General features: G+C 37.4%; 1 protein-coding gene across 3 annotated transcripts in view; it reads right to left on the reverse strand.

Moving 5' to 3' along the window:
- Positions 1–2127: 2127 nt before the first annotated feature.
- The window catches only part of SUGCT (succinyl-CoA:glutarate-CoA transferase), a 483356-nt gene continuing 472351 nt past the window's right edge, over positions 2128–13132 (reverse strand). For all 3 annotated transcript variants that reach the window (XM_054019420.1, XM_054019419.1, XM_054019421.1), the window contains one exon: positions 2128–4180. In XM_054019420.1, coding sequence (XP_053875395.1) covers positions 4017–4180 — 164 coding nt within the window. In that variant the 3' untranslated portion in view covers positions 2128–4016. The remainder of the gene's footprint in view (positions 4181–13132) is intronic.

Here is a 13132-nt window from a genome sequence, read left to right on the forward strand (position 1 = left end):
ATAATAATTGAATTGATTGGTTGTCAGCTTTAAAAAGGTGACTACATCACCATTTACCAGTGTATTTTTATCTGCTTGGTCAATAGCACGCAACCTCCATGTAGGGAGGATACTTGATCCTGCAGGAACTACTCGGGGTGGGGAGAGGGGGAGGTCTATACCACCTAGTAACGGCACTGTTTAATGTCACTCACATGGAATGTGAGCTATAGTTACAGAATTCCTGAAGTTTGAAAGTACTTTACCTTTCTTCCATCTTTTGGCACATAAATACATTTTTAATACATTGCTGTAATGTCATGGAGGTTAGAGAATTCGCTGCATCTTGTCATTGAGATAATTTTAAAATAATAATCATGACCATTTTATTTGTGAAGCTGTCAGGCTCCCTTTCCTCCTTTGGTTGAACAAACTGGGGATCTACATCGTATTAGGAGTGGCAGAGCAGCACAATGACTTAATGAGAACTCCCTCACACACTGCATGCTTTGCATTGCATTGCCTGGCTTGGCTTACAGGAGGGTGAGGTTAGCACCGGGGAACAAGAGGATGGGCAAAATGTTTTGCACAAAAGACAGAAGGGGAGATGCTGACTTTTCCCCTGGTTACATGAAAAATTAGGAAAACATACTTTTCCTCGGTGTATTTTTGCTGATTTTATTCACCATTAGTGAAAAAGAAATGTTCACATCCCAACATAAGTAGGGGATACCAGCGGGTACATCAAGTTTTGCGCAAGTTCAAGTTTGCTCTAGCTATTGGACTTGAAGCGGGACTTAATTCAGGAAAATCCTATGGCCTTTGTTAGGTGGAAGGTCAGACTAGATAATGACAATGGTCCCTTCAGGAATCTATGAAGTTTCCATGTGATTTTTAGGCTCAAATGGGATCTGAACATAGGTCAGACATTAAGTAAGGATAACTGGGTCACATTTGGTCCTCCTGGTCACTACTCACAAAAGGCCCAGGCCTGAAGGTCATACTTAGGCAAAAGTCCCATTGCAGCACTTACTTACTTCAGTGCTTAAATTAACAGCAGTCACACCTGGCAGTAGTGAATAGCTGTATCTGAGCTAAGTTTTTGACTCATTACTAGGTAGGTCTGCCTGCTTTTCTGCAAAACAATCATGCAGAAGGTTAATCAGCTTAAAGCCAATACCACACACAATCCATGGCAGCAGCAGGTTCCTTTCCAATGTAAGTGGAGAGAAATAAAAGCAGCAGCAGTCTTGTCAGAAGGCGCTGTATACAGTCATGACTAACTACTTACCTGTGTTCAAAATAGCAGGGATCTAGTTTTATTAAATCTCAGTGTAATTGATTTCTACTTTTGCAGGACAAAGGAGAGCTGTTTAAAACTATGCATCTGTTGATTTCTACTCAGAGGTGCATATATTTGAGGATTGCTGGGAAGGGTGCAGTGTGTTTTCATAAATAATCTTTGTGTATGTTCGGGGTCTTTTAAAAGAAAATGTTGCTACTCCAGTGACTGCTTGGGCAATATCAAGGCAATTGTCTGATGGGACTTCAGACAACATAAAACCCTGGGGCAGATCCTGCAAGTGTGAGCACAAGGGTTGTAGGAGCAGACTTCTCAGGTTTATGGGAGCTTTGTAGGCTCCTAGACTTCCAACTACTTAAAGACTTTTAGCCACATCAAGTTTTCCAGTCTTCAAAAGTGTAGAAAGATAGTTGCAGTCTATTTATTTACAGAACCTCCTGTGACTTCTCTCACAATAAGCAGCAGTAACAGGATTAGCACTGTCCTTGTTGCACTGACTACTGTAAGTGAGGCAAAATCATGCCTCGGGTTATCTCCTCTGGTATCTGAATGTCAAAATATTGGTGGGGAAAACACTTAAGAGGGGAGCAACTGTGTGGGCACATTGGAACAAATACATTGAAATTAATGGGCCAGATCCTAAGCTGGTGTAAATCAGCATTATACTGTTAATGTCAATGGAGCTACACCAATTTGCTCTGAGAATCTAGCACTTAATTCTTTCCATAGCTTGGAACACCTCTGAAAAAGATCCTTTAGAAAGCCTTGAACTAAACTGAGTGTGATTTTATGGTATCTTATTTATGTATTCAGTTCGTAGAAAAAGGAAAAAGAATGGGCCTCAATAAGTGAAAACAACACATTTATTTGTAAACATGATTTGATAGTGTGAAATAGTTTGCAGCAATAAACAAAACTCAGTTTAGTACTAGATCATCCATTTTATCTGAAGCTCACTTCAAACCAGTGTTTCCTCTTAGTAAACTGGCTGATCCTCTTGGATTACATGGTAATGCCTAGCAACCCTTTCCCCAGATCCTAGTTCTATCCCTATGGTCTCCCTGTTCACTTGGCTCTCAATGCACACTTATTTCTATATTTATTTAGGAAGTCACTAGTCTAGAATCTCCTTATGCCTTTAACACATGAGCAGAGTGTTAGGTCTTGTCCCAGGAATGTAATACAAAAAAAAATAATGATTAGGAGAAGATCTGAAAAAGAGAACACAACAAAACACACAAAACAAGCAAGCAAATGAACCAAAAACACAGAGTTTCAAAAACGAGCAACCGCAATGTGCATTTCAACTTGGTTACATAATAACGTTTTTTGTTCCCAGAAGGTAATATACAGTTGTGAAGTTCAAATGTAATACAGAGGATGTTGTTTGTTAAAGTGGAAACAAAGTGACAGGCTAGTTATAATGCCAGGCCTGTTTCCGATACATCGGGGGAAATATGGACATTATTTGCCGAATGTCAGTTTCAGTTAGTTTTATTTAGTTCTAAAAATAAAATGGCATTGCCTCACTCCATTGATGCACACAACAAAGTTTAGAACCTTCCCATGCAGAGTTTTCTTTAGTTGTAAATTATATGCTTGGATACTGAGGCATGGCATTTCTTCTGTGGCTGAAGAACTGCCAAATCGGTTTGTATAGAAGAAGTGGCTTTTATTTAATCTCTTGCTTGGTATTTATTATGGGCCAGATTCTTTCACCCTTATTCATAATAGTAATACTTTACTCCTTGAGTAGATCTACTGCACTGAATTTGACCAAGGCTGGTAGAATCTGGCTCTGTTTTAACTATAGACATAGGCCTGAGCCAAAAATTTGGATTCAGATCTAAATTTCCCTCCTAGTAAAATGAAATTGAGGTCATGGCCATTAAAGACATGTGGAGCAGTCCCTAGCACACAGAGCCATACCCAAACTTCCTCCAAACATTGGCACATGGTGTTCAGATATGTGGTTCTGGTTTGGCTCCATGTCCAATTAAAAATACCGAGAGCCTCGCTGAATAAAATCACAAAAGACCAGTAACATTCATTCATGTTTTGACTCTCAACTGGGTTTGGAAAATGCTCTTTACGTAACTGGAAAAATGCAACACTTGAGGTTTATTTCTGCTACACACTCCAGGATTGCCATAGCAATACTATGTAATGTAAAGCAAATATTTACACAACTGAACATGGGAATAGAAGTTAGTTTTACAATAGGCACTTCAACGATGTTTTAAATTAGAGACTAACAAAGAGCTCGTGTGCTCAGAATTCTGTTTAAAATCAATCACAGAGCCATCAATTTGCTCACAAATTTGATTTCATGCTAAACTGTTTTAAAAATTAGCTTATGTGCAAATGGAGATCACAGAATGCAAGTGTTTCAAGAATCTGCTTCTTTTCACAGACTCTGTCTTTCAGGGGACAAACATTTGGGCAATTATCATGATTAAGATAAGAATTACATTCCCCAGATAAAAATATAGGAAATGATTAGCCACATAGGATTCTGTAATCAGAACATTTACCCCCAAAAAACATTTATTTCATGCAGTAAATACTAGATTGCTTTAGTTGATATGTCAGTGTTAGATTCATTCCAAACACAAGGAAGAAAATTAAGAATTAAATTATGTCTCCTCCTTTGAATTTCCTTGGGAGACATGAAGGGATCCAAGAGAAGAACAAGCAACATAAACTCAGCATGATAGATTAGAGTGGAAGCTCTTCACTTGACTTCATGCTGAACGACTGCACCGGTTCTGAGAAGTTCCTCGATGGCATTGTCCTCATACCCCAGTGCACTCTTCAGTACCTCCACCGTGTGCTGTCCAACAAGAGGTGGAGGCTTGGGCTTTGATGCACTGAATTCACTATATCTGACAGCTGGTCCTGTAAAAGAATGGACACAGAGAGAAATTATCTGAATGACTGATAACACGTGCTAGCATTTAATGCTACGCTGGACTATTTTGTGTTGGTTTATGTGATGGTTATCCAACAAATATTATATTTGAAAATAAGCTTACCTTTTAAAAATACATTTGTGTTTATTGAACAAATTCCACAATAAAAGAACACACCCGTAATCCAGTGGTACGTCATTCACATGAATGCAACATTAATTCACTAAGGGCTGAGTCCAATTACCCATGACTGAACTCAAAGGGAGTTTTCCACTTATTTTAATGGGAGTTGGGAGAGGCTCCAAAACACTTGCACCTGAAGTGTCACCATTCTAAGGCAACTGGATGACTTCGGAAGTTGGCAATGGAATACCAGAGCCTTTCACTTCTACTCTCGGTTCAGTCATTACTCTGATGATTGGTTGGTGGCCACTGTGAAATGAAATGGTGCTGTCAATTTAGTTCCTCATGGACAAATGCCCAAATAACAACTGGCACACTTATTGGCAGTCTCAGCACAGAGGCCAACACTGAAAGGGCATGGAGAACAAATGACACTCTCCCTCTGAGGCCTGAATTGAGGTGTATTTGCAGGGAAATGTGCAATGGCACTTCTAGCACTGTATCTACTCTATGGAGAAATGAAGGATGCTAAATTTCCAGACCGGTCAATCCAAAACTTTTCTTCACTGCAAAATTCAACAGTGATATTTGGGATGATTTCCCAAAGGACATCCTCTGTTCACAATCCTATCCTGTATTATATCACCATAACAGCTGACAAGATGCATCGTGCACAGTTATTCTGTTATTCTGCATGTAATACTAATGCCTCCATTTAGATATGTAAAGAAATTCACATAGCAATTTATCATCCCAAACTTGGTCCTTTTGACTTCGTTCTGAAAAGAACATTTGGATGAAAAAGAGGAAAGACATAATGAAACTTATTTATTGAATGAAAACTATTCAAAAACAATAATTAGACACTATTTTTCTGATGACTTTCCCCTCACTTTTTTTGAACAGAAAGAACTCATTCTTAGGTGCACCGAGCGTGAAATCTTAAGGAAGTGTGAGGGATAGGAAATTGGCATGAGGACACCTTTCTGCCAACTCTTAGGGCTGGGCTGGGGTCTGAAGCAGCCCCAGTATAAGGTATAGCAGTTACAGGGCTGCTCTAACTTGTGCTAAATGAACAGATGCCTAAGCACTGCTCCACTCATCCGAGCTTGCCAGAGTGTGGCATGCTCCAGTCCTGTCATCTTTTGCTCCCAACATGCCCCATCCCTGCCTCTGTACTATTCCAACATGCCCCTACACGGAGGAGGATGGAGTCCTCCTCCGTGGCCCTAATTACACACTGTAATCAACTCAGCTATAACGCTTCTTTTTAATAAGCTCAACAGATTGAGCTCTTTAAATATCTCATTGTAAGGCATTTTCTCCAGCCCCTCAAATCATTTTTGTGGCTCTTTTCTTCAACCTTCCAAAATATCAACATACTTTTTAAAATGTGGACAGCAGAACTGTATGCAGAATTCTAATATTGGTCTCACTAATACTGTATACAAAGATAAAAATCAACTCCCTACTCTTACTCATTACTTCCCTATTTATACACCCAAGATTTTTGCCACTGCATCATACTGGGAGCTCATGTTGAGTTGTTTATCCACTATAACCCCAAATCCTTTTCAGAGTCACTGCTTTCCAGGATACAGTCACTCATTCATAGTGGGTAACCTGCGTTCCTTCTTTCTAGATGTATGATATTGCATTTGGTTGTATTAAAAGGCATTTTGTTTGAATGGACCCAACTTACCACACTTTATGATTGGCCTGTGTTCATCATTGTTTAACACTCTCCAATCATTGTGTCATCCACAAATGTCATCAGCAATAATTTTATATTTACTTCCAGAGTATTGATAAAAACATGGAATTGCATCATGTATAGTACTGATTCCTGTGGAACCCCACTAGAAATATCCACATTCAGTGATGATTCCCTATTGACAACTATTTTTTGAGATCTGTTGGTTAGCCAGTTCTTAATCCATTTAATGTGTATTTTATTGATACTGCATAGTGCTAATTTTTAATCAGACACCTTACATTATATTACGTCTATGCCATTACCTTTATAAACCAAACTTGTAATCTCATTGAAGAATGAAATCAGGTATGTTTGACAAGACCTAATTTCCATAAAACCATGTTGACTGGCATTAATTATATTCCTTTAATTCTTTATCAATTGAATCCTGTATTAGCTTTTCCATTATTTTACCCAGGATTGATGTCAGACTAACCTCCTGCAGTTATATGGTTCATCCTGCTTGCTTTTTAAATAACTGGCACAACTTTACCACGTTTCCAGTCTTCTGGAATTTCCCAGTATTCCAAGATTTATTAAAAACTAACATCAGCAGGCCAGACATCTCCTTAGCCAACACTTTTAGAATTCCTGAGTGCAAATTTTCTGGGCCAACTGATTCAAAAATATTTAGATGCCATTTATCTTCTCCTCAGTTATTAATGGACTGGAAAATACTTCATCATCCTCTTGTGAAAATAATATATCATCCTAATTCTGTCCAAATATAGAGTAGAAATATTTATTGAATACTTCTGCCTTTTCTGCCTCCTTATTTTACCAGCTTCATCTGGTAATCAGCCTATTGTTGTTAGAATTTTTTTTGTTCCAAATATACTTTAGAAAACTCCTTCTTGTTGTCGAAACCCTGCTAGTCATGAATTTTTCCTGATGTCTTTAGCTTCCCTTATCATTTTTTTACATGTCATTACTTCTAGTATATATTGATTGTTATCTGGTTCCTCTTTTCTCCATTTGTTATGGTAGTTAATTGCTGCCTTTACTTCTCCACTGAATCAGGATGGACTTTAACCCACAGTTATCCTCTTTCTTGACTGTAATTACGGCTTTTTAGCCATCTAATACAGTTGTTTTAAAGAACTCCCAATTTTAATTCACATTTTTCTTTCTAGATTTTTCTTCCAAGTCCATTTTGTTCATCAGTTTCCTCAGCTTTGGGAGAGTAGCCCTTTGGAAGCACCAATCATATATATTATTGGATGGGACTATCCTCTGTTTGCCTGTATTAAATGTAAAATTACAGTCCAGTGATTAATTCATCTTTAGCCACCATAATGAAGTCCAAAATAGAATTGCCTCATGCTAGGAACAATACCTTTTGTATTAGAAAATGATCATCATAATTTTTAGAAAATCTTATGCTGGCTCAAACTCTAAACTGGCCTTATGGCATGTCGAAAGAGCATTCACAAGCAATCATGCTGATTTAAATGTCCAAATGTGGATAGGAATACCCATTTAGGTTACACATTGCAAAACTAGGCTCTTAATTGTGATAAACTACAATAGGTGAAAGATATTTTACGGAAGAGAAGAGTGATTATATGTGTGGGCATGAAAGATAACCAGAGAGAACCCAAAGTGATATTAATCTAACGTGCTTGATCAGAGAGAAGAGTATATTGCATACCAATGTCTGCTTTTAATTTCTTACAGGTTCCAGATGTTAGCCAAATGATCGATCCTTAAATAAGTCTTTGAGTTTCAGTAACTACATAATTGTTTGCATGCAAGTATACCCTTCTCCAAATCCATCCCTAAGGCCTTTCTAGCCCCCACATAAATCATGCATTTTTCCCTTCCATTTTATCTACTCTCATCCATAAACACAGCAAATACAAAATGTTCTGATATGTATAGCAAGAATAACTACTTAAGATTCTAAGTATAGTTCTCCTCTGAAAAGTGATTGTAAAAATGACACTGGGGTTCCATATTTATTGTCTTTCCATGACATCCAGTAGGACATTTTGTACAGTGTGTTTTTGGATCAGAGCTGATTAAAAAAAGGGAGAAAAAAATGTAACATTTATTCACTGACTTTCAGGGCAAATGTACTCAGTTGACAAGTAGCTAGACTTTTTATCCTATCTTCCAGCCTTGCAAATTCAACTTGGAGCTGAAAGTCAAGCAGAGTTCTTTCCTTCCTGTGCATCGTCACTAATAATAAAGGTTCTACACACAAATCTTTGCTGTCAGTGACACCTGTTCAAAACCCAAAGCCAGCAAAGGGTGTGCAGAGATGTTACTGAGTGGCCCTAAAATATGAACATAATAAACTGTCCGACTGGATTTACTGAAGAAGGAATACCACCCGTCTCTGTTCTGTAGGGATAACAGAAGTGGCAAGCAGCACTGGTCAGGAATTTTCCAAAGAAACTGTTTCTAAACAGAACATGCCAATTCATCAAACCATAAATGTTTCATGGAAATGTTTCAATTTTGGCAAATGTTCACCGAAAGACAGGCAAAGATTCCAACAGAACTTTTCCTACCACACAGTTTGTGTCAGAAATCTGCCTAGTTTCCTACAGTTTGCCTGGTGGGCTGTTGGAGAACCTGGAGACTCCAGGTTCCGCAGCTCTGGAGAATACCCGCTAGGTGGCCTACCTTGAGGCTGGGGACCCCAAGGCTTATAGGCTCCCAGTTGCAAAGCCAGGGGCCTAGACACCTTGGCTCTAGCAGGGGTCTGCAGGACATACAAAGATCCTGAAAGCATTGAGAATCCAAGCCAGAGAGAGGAGTCAGGGCAACCTGGGGTCTTCATGGAAGTCGGGGCGGCTGATTGCATCATTTCAAAAGAAAATCAAACCAAAACTGTTTGATTTTTCTTAAATGAGGCGATTTTGATATTGGAAATTTTTTTTAACGAGCATCATCAGCATGGAAGCATGTCTTCTGGACTGGTGGCTGAAGCATGAAGGGGCATATGAATGTTTAGCATATGTGGCATGTAAACGCCGGCTTCAAAACCTTGCAACGTCGGCTACAAAAGTGCCATGTGAATGTCTGTTCTCACTTGCAGGTGACATTGTGAATAAGAAGCAAGAATATTTTGATATTGGAAATTTCAAAATGACTAGTTTGATTCTGAAACAAAACAAAACCTTCTTTTAAATGTCAGAATTTCTCACAGATAGGAAATTCCAAATTTTGACCATCAATAATTATAAGTAGCAAAAAATTATTTCTGTTGCTTATGCCAACAGTTCTGATTCTGAATAAACACATGGAGAAACATAGGAAGATACTAGTTTTACATTGTACTTTTATATAGCAGAAATGCCCTATAACTACAAATTTCTTCATGAACAAAAATCTGAAGACACTCATAGGACTTACGTAGTTAGCTGTCTTCTTTTTGCACTTCTGTTTTTTGGCTGTGTAAATACTAATGATATTTTAAACCTGTGGTAGTCTGTATTGACATCAATGGGCTTTGTATAAGAACCATAAAGAAAGAAAAGAAAATGGGTACTGACTAGGGCTGTCAATTAATCGCGGTTAACTCATGCAATTAACTAAAAAAAATTAATCGCAATTAAAAAAATTAATTACGATTAATTGCACTTATAACAATAGAATACCAATTTAAATTTATTAAATATTTTTGGATGTTTTTCTACATTTTCAATATTGATTTCAATTACAAGACAGAATACAAAGTGCACAGTGCTCACTTTATATTATTATTTTTAATTACAAATATATGTACTATAAAAATGATAAACAAAAGAAATAGAATTTTTCAATTCATCTGATACAAGTACTGAAGTGCAATCTCTTATTGTAAAAGCGTAATTTACAAATGCAGATTGTTTTTGGTTACATAACTGCACTCAAAAACAAAACAGTGTAAAACTTTAGTGCCTACAAGTCCACTCAGTCCTACTTCTTATTCTGCCAATCGCAAAGACAAACAAGTTTGTTTACATTGACAGGAGATACTACTGCCTGCTTCTTATTCACAATGTCACCTGAAAGTGAGAACAGCCATTCGCATGGCACTTTTGTAGCTGGCACTGCAAGGTTTTGTAGCCAGCATTTACATGCCACATAAGCTAAACATTCATATGCCCCTTCATGCTTTGGCCACCAGTCCAGAAGACATGCTTCCACGCTGATGATGCTCATTAAAAAAAATAACGCGTCAATTACATTTGTGACTGTACTCCTTGGGGGAAGAACTGTATGTCTCCTACTCTGTTTTACCCTCATTCTGCATATATTTCATGTTATAGCAGTCTCGGATGATGACCCAGCATGTTTGTTTTAAGAACACTTTCATAACAGATTTGACAAAACACAAAGAAGGTACAAATGTGAGATTTCTAAAAATAGCTACAGCATTCAACCCAAGGTTTAAGAATCGAAAGTGCCGTCCAAAATCTGAGAGGTACGAGGTGTGGAGCATGCTTTTAGAAGTCTTAAAAGAGCAACACTCTGATGCGGAAACTACACTAAAAAAGAATATCAACCTTCTGCTGGTGGCATCTGACTCAGATGATGAAAAGGAACATGCGTCAGTCCGCATTGCTTTGGATTGTTATCAAGCAGAACCCATCATCAGCATGGAAGCACGTCCTCTGGAATAGTATTTGAAGCATGAAGGGACATATGAATCGTTAGTGCATCTGGCACGTAAATATCTTGCAACGCCAGCTACAACAGTGCCATATGAACTCCTGTTCTCACTTCCAGGTGACATTGTAAACAAGAAGCAGGCAGCATTATCTCCTGCAAATTGTAACCAACCTTGTTTGTCTGAGTGATTGGCTGACCAAGAAGTAGGACTGAGTGGACTTATAGGCTCTAAAGTTTTACATTGTTTTATTTTTGAACGCAGGTTTTTTGTATATAATTCTACATTTGTAAGTTCAATTTTCATGATAAAAAGACTGCACTACAGTACTTGTATGCGGTGAATTGAAAAATACTTTTTTTTCTTTTTTACAATGGAAAAATTTGTAATCAAAATAAATATAAAGTGAGCACTGTACACTTTGTATTCAGCGTTGTAATTGAAATTAATATATTTGAAAATGTAGTAAACATCAAAAAATATTTAAACTAAATGGTATTCTATTGTTGCTTAACAGCACGATTAATCACGCAATATTTTAAATCGCTTGACAGCCCTAGTACTGACATAAAATAATATTTGTTGTTTTTATTACTATTTCTATAGTGCCGAGCGGCCACAGGCATGTAACATGCTAGGCACTGTAGAAACAGAGAACACACAAACAGTAATCAGTTTGATGACAAAGGAGTTTAAAGGGATTCCTTAATCCCAGACACAGTCTAATTATCATACTACAAGATTTTTACGAAAACAGTATTCTTTGGTGCAAAAAAAGCCCCATTTCTGATCTATTCTTAAAAGTGGCTGCATGCCTGATTTCAAGAAATTGTATAAATGCATTTATTTTACCTAAAAACAGACAAATGATATACTTAAAGATTTCATGTGATTCTGCACATTACTCTAAAATAATTCAGGAAAACTGGTATCAAACCAGAAATTCTAAAGCCAAACTAGATATAAGCAACTCTAAATTGTAATATATACCAAGTTATAGCATTTTTAAGGATAAAAGGGAGGCGGTTACATCTAATTTGTAAATAGGGACTTCTATTCTCTTTTGCTGTGCAGTCAAATTGTAATCTAAGAATTTGTAGAAATCAAATGTACAGTATATAGAAAACCAATATAGTTCAGTATCTTCTATAGAAAGTTAAATTACAGACTAGCACTACACAAGAAAATTACACAGTAATCATAAAATATATGCATTCCTTGATCATTTATTATTTGGTACATCATTACACATATGGCATTTCATTTTTATATAGTTCTAAATTTAGCTACATCCATTCACAGGGGCTACCTATGATCCATCATTAATGATCACCTGTACTTTCCTCACGTAAAATTCCACTTTACTTTAGTGTCAGTTAAGGTGGGTAAAGGCTGCAGAATTAGGACTAGACTCCTAGTGGACATCATTCCCAACTCTTCAAAGAACCTGATTCCAGAAATCAGCCAGTCAAATGCTATACAAATGTTAATTAAACACAACTCACCTCTGAGGTAATGATTACTATCCCTTGAGGCACAAAAAGGTGAATTGCCTTGATCAAGGTTACACAGCTTCAGTGGGTGGTGTGTGTTAGTGGGTTGCTGTGCCTACATGCAGCAGTATGGACACTGGACTGAGATCCAAAAGGGAGCTGCAGGTAGAATACAGGAATCCTGACTCTCAGCCCCTTGCTCTAATCACTCCACAACACCTCAGTGGACTAGTGTTGTGTAATAAATGGGCAAGACCACGTGAAGAAAATAGTGAAGTAAAAAACAGTTGCTTAGATTTGACTTTTTTTTTTCTTTTAAATTAGCATTTAGGTGCCACATTTTCAGCCTCAAGCAAACACAAACTAACCATTTCTTTTACTACATCTGAAATTCTACACTACAGTGGCTTTATTTTGACTTCTTTGGCACATTGCTAAGATACACGCTGCAGATACGGCTTAATCTTCAAGGCTTAATAATGCAACAATTAGTCAAGCTTTATATCAGTTAAAATTATGATAGCTACAGTACTAAGCTGTCTCACAGTCCTCCCCAGTACTTGAACTCAACATCACCATAATAAATTCTATTTATTTGATGCCTATCTGCCATAGAATTCCAGGCGCCAAACAAAGCAATAAAGTTAAGACACATCAAACATATTAAAACATAAGATAAAAACAGATAAAACCACTGAAACATCATCATGCCATAGAAAGGGCCTTAGAGAATTAAAATTAAGTGTCTATTCAAAAAAGGTTAAATATGTGGCACTCCTTGGAATTTGTCATAGAGCATTTCTGAGATGAAGGACTGCAGAAGCAAAGATAAGACCTGTCCAAATCATAGTTTGAGCACCAAAAGCTCCAATTACCTGTATTAGTGCAAGCAACGAGAGATAAAACCCTTCGCCATTCTGAGTTGGTACACTATATAGGCTGCTGGAAGCTCAGTAAGATAAT

Source organism: Malaclemys terrapin, chromosome 2 (assembly GCF_027887155.1).
Source record: "Malaclemys terrapin pileata isolate rMalTer1 chromosome 2, rMalTer1.hap1, whole genome shotgun sequence".
NCBI classification, from domain to species: Eukaryota; Metazoa; Chordata; order Testudines; family Emydidae; genus Malaclemys; species Malaclemys terrapin.